The sequence below is a fragment of the Chionomys nivalis genome, chromosome 7 (assembly GCF_950005125.1).
Source record: "Chionomys nivalis chromosome 7, mChiNiv1.1, whole genome shotgun sequence".
Classification (NCBI taxonomy): domain Eukaryota; kingdom Metazoa; phylum Chordata; class Mammalia; order Rodentia; family Cricetidae; genus Chionomys; species Chionomys nivalis.
In genome coordinates this window covers 87,885,180-87,908,389 of record NC_080092.1, presented here as the reverse complement: position 1 = coordinate 87,908,389, position 23,210 = coordinate 87,885,180, and the positions used below count along the sequence as shown (strand labels likewise).

Genomic DNA, 23,210 nt, shown 5'->3' with positions numbered 1-23,210 from the left:
GACATGTGCTTTATACCCACTGAGCCATCTCACCAGACCACCGTTTCTTTTCTTTCTTCCTTTCTTTTTTAAATTGCTCATCCTCCTGCCTCCACCTCCCGAGTGCTGGGATTGCAGATAGGCACCAGCATGCCCAGTGAATTTAGAACTGGTGCTTGGCAGGTACTCCAACTGAGCTATCCCAGCCCTTATGATATTTGCGTTGATGGTGGTGAGTTTGGGGTTTTTATTTTTGTTGTTATCCATTTATTTGCTTTTTGCAGAGACAGTTTTCATGTGTCCCAGCCTGGCTTCGTACTCCTCATGTAGCCTAGGATGGCCTGTCAGTACTGCAATGGGGGCCTGTGTTGTAGATAAACATTATAATTGGACACGTCTGGGAGATGGTTACATTGCCCTTAACCTGAGGGATCGCAGAACTCACTATAGACATGCGCTGTGTCTTAGCTTGGCCACGAGAACAAAATACCATAAACTGGGCAACTTAAAACAAGAGGCATTGATTTACTTATTTAGTGCCCTCCATGAAGACTGGAAGCTCTTCCTGGGGCGGCCTTTCTTCAGAAGCGGTGACCTTCTCTCTACATCCTAACACGGGCGGGAGAGAAAGTACACTTTCTGTTCTCTCCTTATACGGAACTAATTCCATCTCGGGGCCTCCATCTTCCTGATCGTATCTAAGCCTACTTCCTCCTTAGTTCCCAGCTCCAAATATTGTCACACTGGGTGTTGGGACTTTGATTCAGTGTAGAGCGTGCTGATTTAGGCACCGTGGGTAGGTACTGCCGCTGGACCCTGGTGAACAGGGCGGGTTGAGGGCAGGTCACAGAGCTGCAGAATGCCAGGTCAGGTTTTGCATTTACTCCATAGGGAGACTGTATGTTCCTGATGAATCCGCCTTTATTTTTCCATTCCAAAATAGGCCTGCTTTTCTTTCCATTTCCCCAGTCACTGGGGATCTGAAATGTTCCCTCTGGCTCCAGGTGCACTCCTGCAGGCCTGCGTAACACATCCTGCAGCCGCCACTCCCTCCCACTTACCCCCACCCGCCCACCCCACCCGGGCTATGCTCGCCTGAGTTCTCACGCTCTCTGCCCACCCTTTACTCTGAACGTGGCTCTGCACCCGGGACGGCTGGCAGATGCTCTCCATTGCCTAAATTTCTTCCTGTCTCCAATGCTGTCTAATTGAGCTGTTTATCCCCCAGTCCTTTGATCTTAAATACCTCTCTCTTTTATGTCTTCCTCAAGTTCAAGATTTCCTGTCCTATATCCCCAAACAAAATTTCTCCCAACCAAGAATGCTATGCGGTCCCTTTCTTTGAAAGGCTGTCCCTGGAACCCGAAAATCTTCAGACCAATCTCACTGCGCAGCACCCATCACCCAGGACTGTAGTAAGGTCTGACCTTTAGGTCTGTACTGACCAACCAACCTGTCACCTGGACCTCATCCTGCCCTTACTGGTGGCAAAACCCAGACAGGAGGGCATTCTAGGCAGGGTCATTCAGATGTCAACCTGATCCCAGTTATCAAGAAATAAAAGCTTTCTTGTCACCATGAAAAATGTTGGAGACGTCACGTGCTCAGGAAGTGGAAAATATCTCTAACTTGATTGTGTGTGTGTGTGGGGGGGGGGGAATCTTAATTACACAGTACACAAAGAACAACGTGACGGCATCCTTCCAGAGGGTTGACCATTTAACCAGCACTTCCGAACTGCCAGGTCCTTCTGAAGTTTACGGGATCCCAAAGGAAGGTATGGGGGAAACTGGCTGATGTCCGGAGTCTGGCTGCCGTTCCAAGTAGTGATTATTCTAGAACTAAAAAAGGAAGAAAAAGAAAAGCCACCACACAGATCCACAGCATCGGTTCCCCCGTGTCGCTGTGAAGGGAGAAGTCTCCCTTTCTGTAGGAATTGGAGGCCTGGTTTGTGATGTTCCCAACAGTGACCTTCGGCGCTCGGTTTGTACGTTCACGCTGGTGCCGTTGCCGAACCTCTCCACCCAAACAGCCTCCACCGAGAATCCCTGGAGGAGGGCGTGGCAAGTAGATGCACTTTATTTCTGTCTAGCCCACTTTGACCTTGAACTAACTCAGCTACAGCTGAGAGGGATCTGGAACTTCTGACCTCCACCTCAGTCTCCCAAGGGGTAGGGTTACAGGTGTGCATCATCGCGTTCAATTGCTGCAGCTCTGGGATTTAGACCCCGCACTTGGTGCATTCGAAGCACATTCTCGTCAGCCGAGCTGCAGCCGCAGCCCTGGACACACCTCTCTGGTTCTTAAAATAGCAGCCGTTTCACAAGGAGACGAAGCTCTAAGGGATGCTCTACTCTGACACAGTTTAATAACTCAGATGAAAGAGGGGGACAAAATTGTAACAGACTAAAGAGACTGAAATGACTCTAAAGAGAGAGACTCTAAAGGGAGCCTCAAGCCCTTCTGTGTCTCCAGGAAGCTTAGGATTGACCTAGACAAACCCTGTGCAGGAGAATAAGAGACGGTCACAGCCGAGAGTCCATCACCAGTCACCCACCGGGAGACAGATCCCTACCACCCCTTCCATGGAATCCCAGCCAATGGGTGCTATAAACTACTAAATTACATAATGAGGGAACCAGGGACAAGGCCGGGGATGGATGTGTTTATTATACCAGACCTTGTGGACTGGCGGACTTGTTTGGAAGGAAATTAGAAAACCATCTGGCCAGCTATGGAAGTGAAAAAGAATGAAGTTCTCCTGGTCTCCCTTCTCTGGAGTCACAGGGATGTGGTTAGCTGGTGAGAAAAATGACTTGAATCTCTGTTTCACAGTTAACCCTCACTATCTGGTGTGGTATGTAATTTTGGATGACTAAGTAAATATCCCCCTTTTTGGAAAAGGACCATGTATATTCTTACCATGGCAGGTCCTATTGCACTTGAGAGAGTGAGACAGCCTGGGTTACTGTTGTGCTTTAAATGCAAAGTATTCCCCAGTTGGTGGCATCTTTATTTGGGGACAATCTTTAGATGATGGGCCTATCTGACAGAAGCGTGTCACTGGAAGTAGACTTTTGAAGGCTATACCTAGCCCCTGTTATAGCCACTCCACACCGTGACCCACCACTATGTGAACAGTCTCTGCTTGTGCGCCTGCTGCCAGTATCTGAACTGCTCTCTGCCATGCCTTCTTCTCTATGGCGAACTGAGCCTTCTAAAACCACGTGCCAAGAGAAGTCTCTCCTATGAATTGATCTGGGACCCTTTGTCACAGCAATCCAAAAGTAACTGAGGCAACTTGCTACACAGGAGACCTTGTCTCAAAAACAGGAAAGGAAAGGGGCACTGGCAAGAGACGACAGAAGAGGAGAACGGAGAAGGGGAGAAGATGAAAGGGGAGAGAAGAAATAGGCCGTAGATGCAGATGTTAGAGACCAAACCAAAGAAGGAATCCTCCAACTGAGGGCAGTGATAAGCAAGGCAGCAGTGGGCGTAGAACTTGAAGATGATCTTTACGGTCAAGAGAGTAGTGAACACACAGAATGTGGCATGAAATGGATCTCAAAATCTCAAGGAGTGCCGGGCGGGCGGTGGTGGCGCACGCCTTTAATCCCATCACTCGGGAGGCAGAGGTTGGCGGATCTCTGAGTTCGAGGCCAGCCTTATCTACAAGAGCTAGTTCCAGGACAGGCTCCAAAACTACAGAGAACCCCTGTCTCAAAAAAAAAAAATTGAAGAGTCCTGAGAATTAATGTGGAAGCAGAACCATTCATAATTTAAGATAATGGAAAAATAGAAACACATGAACCAGACGTGGTAGCTCACTCATGGAATCCCAGCAATCTAGAGACTGAGGAAGATTGCCTTGATTAGCTTGGTGTGCAGAGTTCAGTTCCATTACAGTCTTGGCTACAGAGTGAGACTTTGTCTCAAAAGGGACCCTAGCAATCAATAAAATAAGAGACAGAACCAATTGGTAGGAGAAAGGATAAACAGATATTTCATTGTAGCAAGAGTTCTGACAGTCTTTGTTCCAAAGGGACCTATAGTTTGTAACACACCCATATTTATTTCTTTGTTTGTGGAACTTTGTATTTTCCAAGGAGCTAGAGAAGTTCCAGAAGCTTTGCTTAGAGCTATTATGCTTCTGTTAACAGAGGCCACTGATTAGTTTTAACCAAGTAAATACTGCCTTCTCCATTTCAGTACGCTAGTGTGTTGCCTAGAGATTGGTATTGCTTAGAAACCAAAGCTTTTCTTTCTTCCTTTTCTTTCTTTCTTTCTTTCTTTCTTTCTTTCTTTCTTTCTTTCTTTCTTTCTTTCTCTCTCTCTCTCTCTCTCTCTCTCTCTCTCTCTCTCTTTCTTTCTTTCTTTCTTTCTTTTTAAAGAGTGCCCAATCCAATAATAATGAAATGTTTTGGTTTTGTTAGAATCAGGTAGTATGGATCCCGGATAAATTTCCTTCCAAGCAAATCAATGCATGAAGGCACACTGTAAAGCAAGCAGTAGGTTGCAATGCAGATTCTATGCATTTAGATAGGTTTCTGTGTTAGCTTTGCAATACTGAAACAAAATTCCTGATAGAATTAGCTTATGGGGCTGGGGGGGAGGGTAAAGGTTTGTTTGGGCTCTTGTTTTGACAGATTGCAGCCTTGTCACTATGGCCCTGTGGTAAGACATCACATCACAGTAGGTATGTGTGGGTTAGAGGAGAACCAGGACACTAAAAGGGGGAAACCAGGGTCCTGTTCTCTCAATTGTTGCCAGTTTTCCCGCTAGGGCATACCTCCAGCCGCACTGCTAGTGCGGGAGCCTTTAATGCTAGGCCTCTTGGGGACACTCAACATCCAAACAGCAAAAGTGTCCGTGTGAAAGACGAATTGGTTCTGAGGATCAGCCAGCTCTAAAACAGAATGTTCTCAGAAGCTGTGGTCCTGGGGAGGTATGTCTCCCCACCCCGCAGCTAGCCAGTTAGTGCCTAGCAAGCAGGGCCCTTGGACAGCTACTTCTGTTTGTGTTCTGGCCACTTCCAAGTCCAGAGAAAGTGGATTCAGCCATTGTGGGGGGAAAGAGCAGATGACAGATCATGTCATCTGCTGTCACAGGGTAGACTCGTCTCCAGTTGGTAGTGTTGCTCACTCAGGATGACAGGACATGGGGCAGTCATCAGGGAGGAAGTACCTTTTTGTTCTTGTTGTTTTTAGTTTTTCGAGACAGGGTTTTTCTCTCTAGCTTTGGAGCCTGTCAAGGAACTAGCTCTTGTAGACCAAGCTGACCTCGAACTCACAGAGATCCGCCTGCCTCTGCCACCACCACCTGGCTCGATTTTGTTTTAATATCTTATGTTGTTTTGTTTTTTTGAGACAAGGTTTCTCTCTGTGTAGCTCTGGTTGTCCTGGAACTCACTCTGTAGACCAGTCTGGCCTTGAACTCACAGAGTCCTGTCCGCCTCTGGGATTACAGGCGTGTGCCACTGCACCTGACGAAATTGTTTTTATTACATTTCTTTCTTTGTGGGTACACGCTAATACACTAATCTAGAGACCAGAGGACAACTCTGTGGCACTTGGTTCTCTCCTTCCCCCTGTGTGTCCTGGCCTTCAGGTATTGACAGGAAGCCTCCGTACCCCTGGGCATCTTTCCAACGTCAGAAAAGTTACTTTTAAAGGACTGTTCAGTAGATTTGACTTGGAAATACATCTTTTCATCTCTGCTTATTTTCCACTTGCAGACATGAAATTTTTAGTTTTCTTTGTCAATTTGTGTGTGTGTGTGTGTATGAGAGAGAGAGAGAGAGAGAGAGAGAGAGAGAGAGAGAGAGAGAAGACACAGAAGAGTATGTGGATTTCCAATTCTATCAACTTCCCCACATTATTTTCTTAAGACAGGGCTTCTCTCTGAACCTGAAGCTGGGCTTGTAACCAGTAAGTCCCAGTGACTGTCCTGTCTGTCCCCTCCAAGGAACCAGGGTTTACAGGTGTGCAGGGAACCATATCTGGTTTTCTATGTGAATGCCGGGGATTTGAACTCAGGTCCTCTTCCTTGCTCAGCAAGCACTCTTTCCTGCTGGGCCATTGCCTCAGTTGTCTCAGCTCGGGTGTGCCATCTTAATGTGTACTACCTGCGTGCCTGCGTCTGAAGCTCTTTCCTGCTTGTGGAGGTGGTCAGCCTGTCTCTTTAAATTCTTGCCTTGCCTTTACTGCGTTCACGCATACCCTCTGCTAGTTCTTTTCTGCCTCGATGAGCCTAGCTCCAGATTGTGTGAGCCTGAATTTCATTTCCTTGCCCTAGAAGCGCCAATGGCAGATCACGCTCCATTCAGAAAGCAGGCTTTCATTCATGCGTTCCGCTGCTTCTCCCTCCTGGCTGTGCTTCTCCAGCGAGCTGCTGCTGCTGTGCTCCGGAGAGGATGGCGGAATGTTCCATCAATGACTGAACTAATGAATGGACGGAGCTGTATGCTGGGCGCGGGCTGACGGCAGCGCGGAGAGCCCGAAGCGTATTTCCTTGCCGTGGGCTGGGAGACAGGCAGCTGTTTCCAGCTCTTTCCGGCTCTGCCTGCCGCACTCGCTTCCTCTCACCCTCCTCCACTTCTCTTTCAGACCCCCGCCATTCTTCTTGGCCACGTGTGTCTTCCTGTGCAGCGTGTATTTGGGGAGTCACTCTGATTCATCCTTGGTGCTCTTATTTCTATGCCTTCTTTGTCTCATCCTCTTGGCTTTACAACTGTTACTCTCCCCCGCCCCCCACTTCAGTTCTGAAGATGCTTTTCCAGAACTATCTTGTCTGCTGTCCCCGCCCCCCAGCTACCCTTTCAGCATGACCACAGACCCTAACTGGGGGTAGTCATAGCTGGCCCCTGGAACCCAGATAGCATGATCCTGGAGTGTCCAATCAGATGAGGTCCAGGGGACACACGCCTCCTTGAGACTGATGCACATCTTAAAGACCTCCATGCACAAATGAGAAATTTTTATTTTGCCTTCTAAGACAAAATTTTTGTCAACATGGAAAGCTAAAAAAAAAAATGGCCTTAATCCCAGCATTCAGGAGGCAGAGGTAGGTGTGTTTCTGTGAGTTGGAGGCCAGCCTGGTCTACCATAGTTAGTTTCTGGACAACAGGAACTATGATGTACAGAAAGCCTGTCTCAAAACAAAACAAAAAAACCCACAAAACAAAACAACAAACAAACACCCACACACACACACCGAAACTCCAAATAAAAGTGAAGAAAATTAAAGTGGGATGGTACCTTAAGATCTACATCCTGAGGCAGGACATGGGGACGTGGTGACTGAAACCTGCAATTCTCGCACTTGAGAGGCCAATGAGAGGAACGGAGCAGTGCAAGTTCAAGACTGGCCCAGTTCTGTTGAGCTGGAAGCCAGCTAGGAATGGGAGGGGAGAAGAGGACTGGGAAGGGAGGAAAGGGAGGAGAAAGGAAAAAGTGTTTGGAAGGAAGAAGCTCCAGGGATGGGCTACAGGAGGAGGACTCAGCCCACAATGTATAGCCATCCAAGCTTGAGGACCGCAGTTTGCATCCCAGCACTCATGGAAATGCTTAGCGGTTTATTAACTGTTTCTTTCTAATCCTCGCACTGTGGAAGCACAGACTGGTAGCTTACTGGGACTTACTAGGACTCAGTGGCCAGCTAGGTGAGCCCCAGACAAGTGAGAGACCCTGCCTCAAAATAAGCTGGGTGATCCCTGAAGAATGATGCCTAAGGTTCACCTCCAGCCTCCACAGAAGTGTATATATATATATATATATATATATATATATATATATATATATATACAGGCACAAGGAAGGGAGGGAGGGAGGGAGGGAGGGAGGGAGGGAGGGAGGGAGGGAGGGAATAAGGGAAGCCTACTGGGACACCCACTGTCCTCACATCTAAGGCAACAGCCTTTTCTTGCACAAGCCACACTAACTTTTCTCACTAACTAGCGCCTCCAGCCCCAGGAGTAAACTCTAAAAACTACACCTGGTACCTGGTCTCACTATCACTTTGGAACGTTCTAGACATGTTTCCTTTTTGTGAAAAGAAACACTGACACACTCAGTTTTATTAATGATTCCATCTCAAGTTGAAATTCTCTGTCTGTCTTAGACCACATCACTTGGGAATGTCTCCAGTATACACAATGCCAGGCCGTTGTTGTCCTTGTTGGGGACTCCCTTAGGAGGACGGCAGAGTCCTTGTGGAGTTTTCCGTTTGTTTGTGGCAGGAAATACTCATCAGCTTTGTCAGGACAAGATAGCAAGGAACAAACAGGGCTCCAGATAGAGGTTTTAAAAAAAATAATAACCAGGTAGTGGTGGTGCACACCTTTAATTCCAACACTCGGGAGGCAGAGGCAGAGGCAGTCGGATCTCTGTTAGTTCAAGGCCAGCCTGGTCTACAGAATGAGTTCCAGGACAGCCAGGGCTACATGGAGACACCCTGTCTTGGAAAAAAACAAAAAACTTTTTTGGTTTTTGAAGACCAAGTTTCTCTGTAGCTTTGGCACCTGTCCTAGAACTTTCTTGTAGACCAGGCTGGCCCCAAACTCACAGAGATCCACCTGCCTCTGCCTCTGCCTCCCGAGTGCTGGGATTAAAGGTGTGCACCATATCCACCTGGCTAGGAAATGATTTTGTTTTTAAGTCTAAAAATAGGGGTCTGGAGAGATGACTCAGAGGTTAAGAGCATTGCCTGCTCTTCCAAAGGTCCTGAGTTCAATTCCCAGCAACCACATGGTGGCTCACAACCATCTGAAGTGAGATCTGGTGCCCTCTTCTGGTCTGCAAGCATACATGCAGGCAGAACACTGAATTAATAAATAAATAAATCATTAAAAAAAAAATCTAGCCCAGGCTGTGATAGTATTGGGATCTTTAATCCCAGCACTCAGGAGACAGATGCAACATTTTTATATAATAACCATGCGCTCTACTGCCTCACACACGATAACTGTGCACTTGACTGCCTCACACACGCTAACCTTGCGCTCTACCGCCTCACACACGATAACCGTGCGCTCTACCTCCTCACACACGATAACCGTGCGCTCTACCTCCTCACACACGATAACCATGCGCGCGACTGCCTCATACACGCTAACTGTTCGCTTTACCGCCTCCACACGATAACCGTGCCCTCTACCGCCTCACACACGCTAACCGTGCTCTCTACCCCCTCACACACACTAACCGTGCGCTTTACCCCCTCACACACTCTAACCGTGCCCTCTACCGCCTCACACACGCTAACCGTGCGCTCTACCTTTTCACACATGCTAACCGTGCACTCTACCACTGAGCTACCACATACCTCAGCCCCTGAAAAAAGCATCTAAATGGAGGGGGAGAAATTCCACCAGCTCTCTAAAAGAAGACCATCAGAGAAAGGCCAGAGCTTTTTGAAGGGGTTGGCAGGTGAGGTACCATTAGAAATAAGATGTTGTGGAGAATCACATTGGTATTTTTTTCTGGAAAATGCCCTAGCTATAGTGTGTCAGCTACAAGTCAAGTGCCAGAGGAGTATTGCATCCTCGATGACAATCTTTGAAGTGAATGGTCCCATGCTCCCGGAAGTTTGGCTACTCCTTTCTTCTAGAGCTTGGGGTCCTGGGGAACCTCGCACTTGTCCCCATGGCCACTCCCTGCTTGCTCTGTACAGATGTAGTTGGTCTCTGCAGCGATGGCTTGCCCACACCCCTCAGGTAGACTCTGACGTTCCTTGTGCGTCTTTGCCCCTTTCCCTTTAAGACTTCAGTTTGCTTACATTTAGTTTTGTTCTCCTAAGTGTTTCTTATCACCATGGCAACCCTGATCAATCACAGGACCAAAAATAGCTCTTTCGTCTTTTCCAAAGCGTGTCTGTAGTGGATTGGGAGCGCGGCTCCACCTTGCATTTGGTACAAGCTGCTCGCATTTGCATTTCCCGACAGTGGATCCGGGAGGCCTCGCGTCTGGAAATTATTCTTGCAGAGTCCCAGACACCTCATGTCTCCCTCCCGCCCGCATCGCTTCTCAAAACTTCAAATGGGTTCATTTCAGTGTTCAACAAAGAACCGTCCGCCTCTGAACCCTCGCTGGGTCTCACGGCTGAAGTTTTGCAGGCACCGTATGACCGAGTTACAATGGGAGGTTGAGCTCAGTAGATTCTAATGGGTCGGATCTCCAATTAGCCGTGCACAGATAAGGCACACAAAGGAAGCCAGTGGTGACAGGGAGCAGATGGCAAGGACCCAGTGAGAAGACAGTGTCTGTCCTGTTGCCCTGGTTTCTTCATGGCTCTGATACTGTTTTTGGTAGGGACAAGAGCTCAGGAATCACTGTCCTGAGCAGCATCATGACACACAGCCCCTGCACTCCCAATTGCTACATTTTTCACAGTGCTATTTTGTGGCTTCTCTGAATCTTGGGTTTTATAAGCTGGTCATAATTAATATTTAGATCTAGGAGACAGAAAGATACCCGTTGGAATTTTTGTTTCTCTACATGAAGTGGGCAGGGGGTAGAATGCAAGCTGAAAGCGGAGGCCCAGAAGAATGCACCGACTTAAGAGTATACTGTCAAAGACGGAGCCCGGAAAATGGGGCTTCGTATCCAGAGTCGCAGAGCGGGTCATGGGTTCAGAGTGTGCAAGCCCACTGTGCCCTAGATCTTGACCACCATTCATGTCATGAGAAGTCTGGTCAGCAAGCCACAGCTTCCTTAGTACCCTCACGTGTTCACAGTGGCAAATCTATCTGCACTCCAGCACATTAGCTTGTCCACACAGCTACGGGTATTCCGTGAACAGGAGTACAGGCAGTTGGCAAACTTCACCCCAAGCCTCTTCCATCAGACACTGCCTGGCCTCTGACATCTGCTGTCTCTTTAATCCTTGCTCGATAGCTGAGACTGGAACCGTCTTGGTGTGATAGTTGGGGACACTCAAAGTCCAACCATCAAGTTTGCCGAGAACCGCAAAGTGCGTGAGCAAAGAATCTGGGACTTGAACAAAAATCTGTTTCCCTCCAAAACCTGGATTTTGCTTCCAATAAAGCAGCATCTTTCCTCCCTATGGGCGAGGTGCACACTTCCGGGTGTGGGCTGCAGTTAGGGACAAGCTTCCTGGCGTGCCTTAGTAGTAACTGTCTCACTAGGTCATAAGCAGTGGACATTGGCAAAGCCCTTGTAGGTCGATGGCTCAGCAGGAGGAGTACAGGTTCCCCTGGACGTGTCCAAACCTCCAAGTGAGTGGCACTTACACGGATGACGGCCAGATGGGCCATCTGGAAGGAGAGCAGTGGGCAGGCTCTTCCACTGCCGTGGGGCAGATTTCCCACAAAACTCAGCAACTGCAAACATCATCAGTTTATTATCTTGCTGTCTCCATGGGAGTAGCGATCTATGCGTAAGTTAGCTGAGTCCTTGCCTGGGTTGAAATTGAAGTGTCAGCCGTGGCTCACATTTCATGCAGCCTTCTGGGTTCTCTTCCGCTCTCAGCCTTCGCTTCCTTGTGATCAAAGGGCTCAGTTCACATTCTCCATTCAGCTCTCCCTACAGCTTTCAGGGGCCTCTTCCCCACCTAAATCACGTGTCGTGGTACAGGGCTTTGCTCCAAGCGTTTGGGAAGCCGAGGCAGCCAGGCTAGCCTGGGCTACCTAGTGAAATCCTGCCCAAATAAACAAATAAGCAGATAAGCAAATAAAACAAAATCTTAGGTACACTGATCAAATCTCAGGACTGTCAATCAGAGACTCCAGCAGGGGTGTCCAAACATCTGACAACGCAGCACGACCTTGTCCTCTGAGTTGAGCTGCATCCATACCCATCCCGGCATGCATTCAGCCTGTGGGCCACAGGTTGGACTCATCTGCTAGGTGACCATGCGGTGAAGCCCAGCCCCTTGTGAGCTCAGAGTGGAAGAGACACAGAACACGTGGTTGTGAGTGCCTGTGGCTCTGAGACCGTCTCGGAACTCGGTCTGCCTTGAGTTTAGAGCCTTCCTTTCACGTTGTGGGTCTGGCCTGACACACTCCCAAATGACTGCCTTAGAAAGCAACAGAGACCTCCTACATCCCTTGGGCTCCTGCCTGCTTTATATCGTGGCTCAGACTGTGGCCTCTCGCTCCTCACAGCAGGTTCAGACATCGTTGCATCAGGCTTCCTGACTTATATCTCCCTCATGACAGGTTCCTCAGTGACATGGAACCCTTCTCACCCAAGGAAGCATGTCCATATTTTTTGGAACGATGCAAATTTTGCGAGTCCAGGGTTGGAAGGTGAAAGTCTCTCTTCTTTCCCCTGGATCTGGTTACTGGTGTAGTCCTTGCTGTGAGTAACTCACAGGAAGTATTATTGGGGGAAGTTGAATATGCAGCTCGGATACTGAGGAACAGCAACCGCCACTGCTGTATGCCATTCCCAATGGCAATAGGACTTCGTGGGGAAGTGAAATCATGTCACAGCTCGTGTGGCTGGGGAGGTGACACAGGCAGCAAAGAGGAATGATGGCAGGGCGGGGGAGGGCGCTGTGATGAGATAGGCAGACACACATCTGTTCACAGGGGGAGGTCACTCAGGAGTGGTGACTGAGATAGTCTTTGGCTAGGATTTCCTCGGGAGAACTGTGCACACAAAGCCCAGCAGCTGGAGGCGGTGGGAATGGGCAGTGGATCTAGATTGTGCATGGGCCTCCATGCACTAGTGGCTCTGAACTCCTACCACGGCTACTTGGGGTGCCTACCTAGGCTGCAGAATGAGTTTATGTCTCATTGACCCCCATGGCAAAATGCAAAGTCAAAAGAGGGGCTGGTGGGGCCAGCAAGGTGGCTCTGAGGGTGAAGGTGCCTGTGACCAAGCCCAGGGACATGAATTAGATCCCCAAGACTGGCATAGTAAGAAGACAGAAGCAGGACACACACGTTGTCCTCTGACCCCCATAAAGCTCAGGATAGAGTGAGTACTTAGCATACACAAGGCCCTGGGCTGCATCTCTAGTTCTAGAAAGAGAAAAGGGTCTGGAGGAAAAGCTTAGCAGTTAAGAACAAGTATTGCTCTTGCAGAGAGCCCAATTTCACTTCCCACCACTCACAATGGGCAGTGCCCAAACTTCTTCTGGCTTCCTTAGGCTGGGCACCACTCTCAGGTGTGCCTACTCACACACACAATTTCCTTTGTTGTTGTTGTTGTTGTTTTTTATTGTTTTTGTTTTTTGTTTATCGAGACAGGGTTTCTCTGTGTAACAGCCCTAGCTGTCCTGGAACTAGCTCTGTAGACCAGCCTGGCCTTGAACTCACAGAAATCTGCCTGCCTCTGCTTTCTGAGTGCTGGGATTTAAAGGCATGTGCCACCATCGCCCGACTCATACACATATTTTTAAGAAGTTAAAATATTTTCTTTTAATGAAGGAGAAAACCAAATAAACAAAACAAACAAACAAACAAAAAAAAAAACAAAGCAGTGGTTTTGGTGGCGCATGCCTTTAATCCTAGCACTCGGGAGGCAGAGGCAGGCAAGGCTGTTTCACAGAGAAATTCTGTCTCGAAAACAAACAAATAAAAAAGGAGGGGCGGAAGATGGTAGGGAGGAGGAGGTCCAAAGAGATAAAGGCTATGTGATAGAGTTATATGTCCAAAATCAAAGATGCTTGGGTCAATCAGAAGCTGGAAGAGGCTAGGACAGCTCCTTCTCTGGTTCTGTGGAGGAGTGTAGTCCGGTCCATGCCTTGATTCCCGGTTTCCAGCCTCCAAGTTCATGGTGATTCATTTTAATGTCTCTAGGAAGTCATACAGGCCAGGAAAACCTTGAGGTTCGGTGTGTCTGTAGGCCTCTCACTGGGGGTGGCCCACAGCAGCTGGAGGTGTGGGAAGTTGGAAATAGAGGTGTTGGTTTGGGAAGGATCTTCCCAGAGTGGCTGCGGGAAAGGAGAAGCAGTTGAGGTGAGAAGGGAGAGGGTGGTGGGACAGCTTATGTCAGGATGCAGGGGGTGGGGCTGCAAAGCCAGCTGCTGTGCAGAATGGCGGAATAGCGACAGTGGGGGGCTCCCTAGGGTGTAGATAGAAGGTGATGCTGGTTCAGAAATACTTGGAGTTTGTCACTTCCATCCAAGACTGGGTGAGAAGAGGAGAGAGGCAAGAGGGGAGCCAGCAATCTCTGACATTTGGTGATGAAGACAGAAGCAGGGTTGGTTACAGATGGAGCAAGAAGCAATGAAGAATGTCAGCGTAGATCTGTTTGGAAGCATAGGACACTTCGGCCTAGAGAGATGATGGGCCAAAGGTCAAAGAGCTCGCTCTGCTAGCACGAGGGCTTGAGTTTGGGTTCCAGCGCCCATGTAACGGGCTAGGTGATAACTGGGAAACGTGAGCTCCGTGTTCAGAGAGGGAAGGTGGAGAGGGCTAGAGGAAACGGGACACCTTCCTTTGGTCCCTGTTTGCACACAGGTGTACATACATACACTACACATACACACATGCCACACCACACACACACACATATGCACGCACATGCGCATACGCCACATACACCACATACACAATGCACACACACATACACACCACAGCACACACATGTGCAAACACAGCACACGCACACCACACCAACACATCATGCAGACAAATAAAACATTTCTTGTGTTTTGGGGCCGTGAGGAGACAGAGAAGATAATCAAGCAAGATTCCAGGGAATCCATGTACAAATGTCTCTTTGTTACCATACAGCTACTGTGTGCCAGGAAGTGAGCTAGAGGTTGCTTGTACAACCATTGATCTTCTGAGCATGTCTATAGAGACAGAAGGATTGTCCCCTCTCTAGAAATGGGATAGCTGAGGCTGGGGATGGTTAACATCACGGCATTTCCCTTCTGAGCCCAATCACTGACAAGAACATCAGGTCTTTCCATGTGGCAGTTTGCAGTGGGGAAACAGTGATGCCGTTCTCTGATTCTTGAAGAATAAGAAGCAAAAATAAATAACGGAACGATTGGCAGTTGGTGGAAGGAGGTTGTCGGTGTTTCTATCATAAGATCTCTGTCCTCATCAAACTGTGAAACTGAATTGTGAGATCTGGACCAGTGAAATGGCTCAGTGGGTCCAGGTGCTTTTCACCAAGTCTGACAACCTGAGTTCAAATTCTCGTGAACCCACAATTCCTACAAGATCTGCTGGTCTCTACCAACACTGACCTGCATGGGACAAGCATTTTATTCATTTATGTATGTGTGCGCGCATGTGTGAATAGAGGCCAGAGGCTGACATTTGGCTCTCTTCCGTAGTCCCTGTTCACTTTTTAAGACCTGGAGCTCGCCCATCTTGGCTAGACTGTCTGCCCCCAGTTGCTCATCTCAAAATAAAAATTTTAAAATTGAGAAGTGGCTCGCTGGTTAAGAGCATTTGGTGGCTCTTTCAGAGGACCTGGGTTCCATTCCCGGCACCCACTTGATGCCCAACAACTGTTTGTAACTCTAGCCCCCAGGTATTCATGCTTCCTTCTGACTCCCACAGATACTACATGCATGTGGTGAACAGACATATGCAGGCGAAGCACCCGCACACATAAAATAAAATAAAAAGTTATGAAACATTCTTAAAGATGAGCATCTCACCTAAGAGTTTAATAGCAGTTCTAAAACAGCTGGAGCCACAGAAGCTTCTGGTTTTCTTTACATTCAGTATGTGTGTGTGAGTGTGTGCATGCATGTGAGTGTGCGCATGCACATGCAATCATGGTGCACCTGCAGAGATCAGAAGACAATTTGTAGGAGTCCAGGCATTTCTTCAGTCATTTGGGTTTCTGGGGCTTGAACTCACGCTGTCAGGCTCGGCAGAATGTTGCCTTCCCCACTGAGCCATTTTGCTGAACCCAGACTTCTGATTTGATCTTGAGATACTCTCAAATGCCAGCGCCCCAGGAAGGAGCCATCAGATAACCCAAAGGGATTGTCAGCCCGACCTCACCTGCCGCCCCTCAAAAAATGGTCTCCAACCCAGGACAGGGCTCCTCTGGTCCTCATCCTCCCGCTGCCTGACTGAGGGCAGGTGCACCTGCAACCCTGTTGCAGTCAGGGTTGCCATTGTGGTAGGAAAATAACCTCCGTCCTCCACTCGAAATAACACCACCTGCCAATTCTCATGCAAGCTTTTTGCATTTCATATTTGTGTTTGAAACCCAAATCCTGGGACTTATTTGCTTGACCTAAGAAAGTGCTTTAGAAGATCAGTTTGTGGTTGCAGTGGGGAGCCACAGGCTGGGGAGAGAACCCGGTTGGTTAAGTGCTTGCTACACAAGCGTGAGGACCTGAGTTTGGATCCCTATCCCACACGTCCAAAGCGGGGCGCATCAGTGCACTGTGGTGTGTGTGCTAGCGGAAACAGACGGGAGCAATCGCTGGGCTCTTACACTGTACAACTTAGCTTGCTCAACAAATTTGGGGTTGAACAAGAGACTTCGTCTCAAAACCACAAAGTGAAAAGTAGTGGAGAAAGACACTCAGGAGCACATATACACAGACACATAGAGACACACACGCATGCGCACGTGCCTCCACGTCATTTTTTTCACTTGGCTCCACAGACTGATTCACACCCTGCATTGCCCCTTCTCCCGCTCCTCATTGGATTGACCCTCGGATGAATCACAGCTTTGAAAGTACAAATATTGATTTCCCTCCAGGCTTGTTATCTTCAAGAGGGTCTCTCTGCAAGGACATCTCCCATGCTCACACGTCAATCAAGGTTCTGCCAGGGGCCCCAGGGGTGCCGGAGTCTTGACTCATGATGAGCAACCCTCCTCGCTGGAAGTCCCTGGAAATGAGTGTGAGGGCAGTGGCTACCGAGTGAGAGGTTGGACAGGAGACAGCCAGGAACGTGCTAATAAATCACCGCGGCGCCTCGGTCTCCATTGAGGCAATTACCGGGATCGGTTGTCTCCGTGGCTCCTTAGTCACGGCTCTGATTGCTTCTCTCAGATGAAGACGGACCGGGTAGATGCCAGGTGCACGCAGGCATGTGGTGTCAGGGAAATTAACCATGGCACGTCCTCTGCCTTCTTATACAGACATCCCAGGGTCTCAGCGAGGCTGAAAGGAGAGTGTGGGTAGAGTGGAAGGGAAGCCCATGAGGTGCGGGTGGTATTAGTAGAACTTTAGCTGCTGCCCTTTTTCCAGTTCCTACTCAGGAATGGGGTATGAAGCCAGGTTCCCTGCTGGAGCAGGCCACAGCAACAGTAAGTTTGTGTAACTCACATTGCTGGACCCCACCTCTAGGCTCCAGAGTGGGCCCCTAAGCATTACATTGCTAGCAGAATTCTAGAGTGCTACGGTTGTCACTGGACTAGCCCCCCCCCCCCCCGGCTCCGAGAACCACTGGGGGTACTAGTCAAGATCGTGGACCCTGGGACAAGGCTACATAACCTTTGGAACGACTGTCGTAATGCACCAGCTATGTGATTGTAAGCCATTTACTTAACCTCTCTATGGCTCCATTCCTCATCTTGAAAGGAGAGATGATAATATTAGCATTTACCCCTTGGGGAATTTACAAACCTTCAAGACCTTGGAAACATTCAGAAAATGCCTGTGTCAGAGAACATAGCCTTTTGGGACTGTGACCAGAGAAAGCCATGTCTCTTATGTCTAATACCTGCAGGTCCCAGTGAAATCACTGGGTTATTTTAACTATTAGCCGTCCATCCCATCTCTGGTGTCCAAGAACAATAATGTCCAGCTCAGTGCCAGAAGGAGGCTGGACACACCCATGTCCATCAACATCCTCTTCTCGGGCTGTCTGACCTTTCAAATGAGATACAATGGGGCCTGGTGAGCCAGGGACTCTCGGGCAGGCTTGCAAATAAGGCCTCTGGCCTCCTGTGTTTCTCAGGCCTCTGGCAGCCTCATGCTGAGCCCTGCTGTTCACGAATTACTTGTTACTCAGTTCCAAGTACATGTTTCAGTTCTGAAGATCATGCTCAAGACCTTGCACATGCTAAGCACATGCCCCACCATGGAGCTATGCCCCTAGCCTAGCCTCTTGACACCATGTTTTCAACTGCATCATTTTATTTATGCTTTGTGGCATCACTAGTAGATAGAAGAGGGCAAGAGATTTGGAGATCATGTTCCCTCTCATTTTGAGGCTGGATTTCTCTTGCTGCTTTTGCTATGCTCTGTACCTCCCAGGCTAGCTGGCCCACAGGCTTCCAGGAAATTCTTGCCTCTGCTTCCCATTTGCTGCAGGAAGACTGGGAATACAGATTTGCACTATCACATCTGGCTTTTTTGCCTGAGTTCCAGGGGTGGAACGCAGGTCATGAGGCTTGAGTGGGAAGTACCTTTCCTGTTGATTCATCTGGCCAATCCCTTGAAGTTACAGATTTTAAAACCATTTGAGAGGTGATGGAGCTTGCTTCATAGGTAAAGTGATTGCCATGCGGGCATGGTGACCTGTGCTTTGAGCCCCAGCACCCACATAAAATGCAAGAACAGATGTGCCAGCTGGGCGGTGGTGGCACACGCCTTTATCTATCTAGCACTAGAAAGGCAGAGGCAGGTGGGTCTCTGAGTTTGAAGCCAGCCTGGTCTACAGAGCTAGTTCCAGGACAACCAGGGCTACACAGAGAAACCCGTCTTTAAAAAAAATCAAGGTGCCTATCTTAACCTCAGTGCTGGCAGTAGGGAGGCAGGAGGATGCCTACAACTCACCCAGACCCTGTATATCTTTTTTAAAAAATTTTTAAAAAGCCGGGCATGGTGGTACACCTTTAATTCCAGTGGATCTCTGTAAGTTCGAGGCCAGCCTGGTCTACATAGTGAGTTCCAGGACTGTCAGGACCACACAGAGGGACCTTGTCTCACACTACCCCCACTTCCAAAATTGAGATAGAGAGTAATTGAGGAAAATATCCAATAGAGATCATCAGCATCTGTATACTCACATGCATGCACGCTCACACACACATACGTATGCACACATGCCACACACACTTGTGCTCACACACACCTAGCTGACCAAGAATTTCTGATCTCAAGGATGCACTGTGTCACCTCCCTCATTTTGTGTGCACATTAACGTAGGGGTTACAGTGGGGTCCCTGGGGAGCAGGTGAGCTCCCCAGACCTGGAGGTGGCTTCTGTAACAGGCATCCGCTCTCCGTGGCTGGCAGTGGCTGACAGTGGCTGGCAGTGGCTGACAGTGGCTGGCGCCGGCTTCACGGTACAGAGTGACTCTCTGGAAATGAGCTTCTGCGCCATCCCCCTCCCCAACACTGCTCACCGACTTCCGGGAGAAATGGTGCTCATGGCAGTGGCTTCTCCTACAGACTGTGGTTATTGTTGTATCTTTCCATCTTTGCTACAGATCTATGCTCCCAACCTAACGGTCAGGCGAGCGGCCCCAAGCCACACTACGGACGTGACAAACAGTGCTAATCAAACTCTGCTTTTTCTCCGCAGTGTTCCTTCCTGCCGAAATTCTCCATCCACATAGAAACCAAGTACGAAGACAACAAAGGCAGCAACGACAGCGTGAGTAACCCGCTTGTAGTCCTCTGACCCCGTGCAGCTCTCAAGTCTCGGCCTCTGAAGGTCACAGTTGCTCACCGGGTCCTGGTCGTCCCTGGGACCTGAGAGAGGTTCTGGCCTTGGACCTCTGGGGCCAGGCCTGGTGTACCTTATAGACTAGCTTTCCTCTCTGCTAATGTGTGTGTCCTTCCAATGGGCCCCTCTGCAACGGAAGTGATTACCATGAGAAGTAGAGAGAACCGTGGAAACTCAGAGTTCTCTGATTCCATTTCTGACTGCACCTCTCCAGTGCTGGGATCACAAGGCATGGGCTGCTACCACACTCAGCTCTGAGCAAACTCCACTACTCGTTGAGAAGGGTATGCCAAACACAATGGTCAGAAACAGGATCGGGAATGGGAGATGCTTGGGGCATGCTTGCTATAACAGTATTGGCAAGGACCGACCTGGCCGATACCTGGTCGTTTCTGCTTCTTGAATTATGACAGGCAAGTTGGACTCCTCAGGTGATGGCAAACTACCTTGTTTTGGTTTGGTTCGGTTTTCTGTTCATAGGTATGTGTGGATGCTGCACCTGCATGTATGTATGTGTGTTCACGTGCGAATAGGTGCCCATGTGCATTAGGACACATATGCACATATGTGATTATGTGTCGATGGAGACCTGAGGTTGATGTCAAACGTCCTCCTGGATCACTCACCACTTTATTCATTGGGGCAGCATCTCTCAGTTGAACTCAGAGCTGCCTGATATGGCTAGCCTGGTTAGCCCCTTGTTCCGGGGATCGTGTGTCTCTCTTCTAAGGCCCTGGCCCTTGTATGGTAGTGTTTTAGTCAGTAAGCCATCTCTCAGCCCAAACTACTTTCTCTCTCTCTCTCTCTCTCCCTCCCTCTCTCTCTCTCTCTCTCTCTCTCCCTCTCCCTCTCCCTCTCTCTTTCTTTCCTTCTTTTTTTTTCAAGACTGGATGTCTCTGTGTAGCCCTGGCTGTCCTGGAACTCACTCTTTAGACCAGGCTGCCCTCAAACTCAGAGATCCGCCTGCCTCTGCCTGCCAAGTGCTGGGATTAAAGGCATGCGCCACCACCACCCAGCTAATATACACAGTTTTTAAAACTTCAAATATGCAATGAAGAAAAAAGCTCCTAAATGAAAGGGAAGCCAAGAGTAACCCCCATGATTCAGAGATGACTACCTATATCCCTTGACTCACATTACAAGATATTGGTGATTTTTTTTAACCAGTTCCTCCCAGATTGAATCATACGGTATGCTATTTTTAACACGGCATGGGGGACTCTTCCCCACTTGAGGATCTACGTGTGGGCCAGAGGTCGACATTGTGTCTGTTTCTCAATCGCTCTCCGTCTTATTTTTTGAGCACACTTCTCTCGCTGAACCTGGAGTTCCCTTACCTTGCTAGGCTGCTCCAGGGAACTGCCTGTCTCGGCTTCACTAGCACGGGGGTTACAGGCAAGCAGAAGGTTCTCAGGCCCAGCTTTCCTCGCCGGTGCTAGAGTTCTGATCTCAGGTCCTCATGCTTGGACAGCAAGCAGTTTGCGTCCTGAGTCATCTTCTCCCCAGCTTTCGTCTGTGGTTTTCGAAGGTCTGCCCTGCCTTCTCCACTTCAGTCCTGGCTGCTCGCTGGAGGGTGACATGAGCTTCAGTGCGCTGACAGAGCTACGGGCAATCAGGAAAAGCACAGTGAAAACCAGATGCCAGAACTGCTCTGCCGAGCACCCCTGGGGGAAAAATGTGGGTTTGGGGATGGAGAGATGAATGGTTCAAAGGTTAAGAGCGCTTGCCACTTTTGCAAAAGACCTGAATTCATTTGTTAGCACCCATAACTGGCTATTACTCCAGTTCCAGGGGATCCAACATCCTCCCTCTTCTGGCCTTCCTGGGCATCAGGCATGCACACGGTACACAGACATACATGTAGGCAGTATACAAAATAAAAATAAAAGTAATTTTAAAAATAGTCCTTCCAGCCGGGCGGTGGTGGCGCACGCCTTTAATCCCAGCACTCGGGAGGCAGAGGCAGGCGGATCTCTGTGAGTTCGAGACCAGCCTGGTCTACAAGAGCTAGTTCCAGGACAGGCTCCAAAACCACAGAGAAACCCTGTCTCAAAAAATCAAAAAAAAAAAAAAAAAGAAAAGAAAAAAAGAAAATAGTCCTTCCAAATAAATTCTTTTTCTTGGACTCTTTTTCTCTGAGTTTCATTGCGTGTGAGTTAACTCACATCAGCTCTTTCTCAGTGTATATAGATGGCAGAGAGAGCGTCTTGAACCTCACAGATTGACAAGGCCCCCACAATCTTCAGGCTTCCTACACTCGCCTCTGCCTGGCCCCGCTGTTGGTTCTCCATGTGTTACTCCTGGGGCCAATGGAGCAGAGAGTCCCAGCTCCACTTGATCAGGCCCCCCCTTTGCCTCTGCACCCTTCTCTAGCTTCCATCGTCAGCAGCTCCTTAATGTTGATTCCAGGAGGAAGAAAAGGAAGGCTCTGCATTTCACTCGGGCGCCCAAACGCTTGCAAATCATAAGTGCGTATCTATCTAATTTTAATGACAAGGTAGCTCTCTGCTCAGTCAGGGTCCAGTCCAAAGCCGTAAGCCCGTGCCCTGTTGAGCCACTTCCTTGTTCTGCCCGGAGTCCAGGAGGCAGAATGTAGAAGGCAGTGGGTTGTGGGTATTTGACTCATTATTTAATAAATGCGGTTCACCTCTGCCTCTTCTATGTACATGGTCTTATCATTCAGCTTCCATCCTTCACGCATCTATCCACGCCATTTCCACCCCTACCTGCCAAAATTTTAATGAAATGGATGCTGATAAGAAGCAATAATTAAATTGAAAGACTCTGGTGATAATCACATTGATTAGGGGCTGAATGGAGTACATGTTGCTATCTTATTATCAGTTATCATCTCAGTCATAAATGTGATCCAAAACCCAGTAGAAACACATATTCAGAATGACTAGACTGAAACATCTCATTAAAGAAGAAGCTGGTAAGTGTATGTTTTTGTAAACCTGCAAACCGGTTCCATCAGCCGGGACACAATGGGGAAGTTGTCTTAAACTGAGGCCCGTTTATTTTATGCACAAACTGATGGGTACTATTTAGGCCTTAATTAGCGCCGGGGAGGATGGGACCATGCCAGAGCAAGGTTCTGTTGTTTGTTCAAGGCCATAAATCTAGACTGAGAGGCAGCGCTCAGCACTGCCTGGTTCGACTGAAGGGGCGACCCCTCCTGTGACACCTGCCGCAGGGTGACAGTGTGCCAAGGGGTTAATGAGGGCAGCCTGGCCTCTCTTCCGCTTCTAAACAAAGCAGGCACCATGCAAAGCAGCAGTTCTCAGCCCTGCTGTGCACCGGGCTCACCTAACCTAGCTAGCTTGTTTACTTGTCTGTTTGATCCAGGCTAGCCTTGACATCCACACACAGGCCGGCCTCTCTCTTGGACCATCTTAGCTGCTGGGATTATAGGCATGTGCCACCAAACCCAGCTCACCTGAGAACTTGTTTATTGCTAATACATTTAGAGTGTGTGTGTGTGTGTGTGCGCGCGTGCGCGCGTAAGAGCATGAATGTGCCATGGTGCACGAATGAAGTCAGGATGGCCTGTAGGAACTGCTTCTCTCTTTTCTACCACATAGGTCCCCATACATCAGACTCGGTGGCAAGTGTCTTTACCCGCTGAGCCATTTCACGGAGAAGTCTTAAATACT

At 48.8% G+C, this 23,210-nt stretch overlaps 1 protein-coding gene across 1 annotated transcript in view; it reads left to right on the top strand.

Annotated features, from left to right (window-relative positions):
• Positions 1-23,210, top strand: part of Pitpnc1 (phosphatidylinositol transfer protein cytoplasmic 1) — a 271,371-nt gene that overhangs the window by 154,757 nt on the left and 93,404 nt on the right. Inside the window, exon 5 of the mRNA XM_057773822.1 lies at positions 19,411-19,482. Coding sequence (XP_057629805.1) covers positions 19,411-19,482 — 72 coding nt within the window. The remainder of the gene's footprint in view (positions 1-19,410; positions 19,483-23,210) is intronic.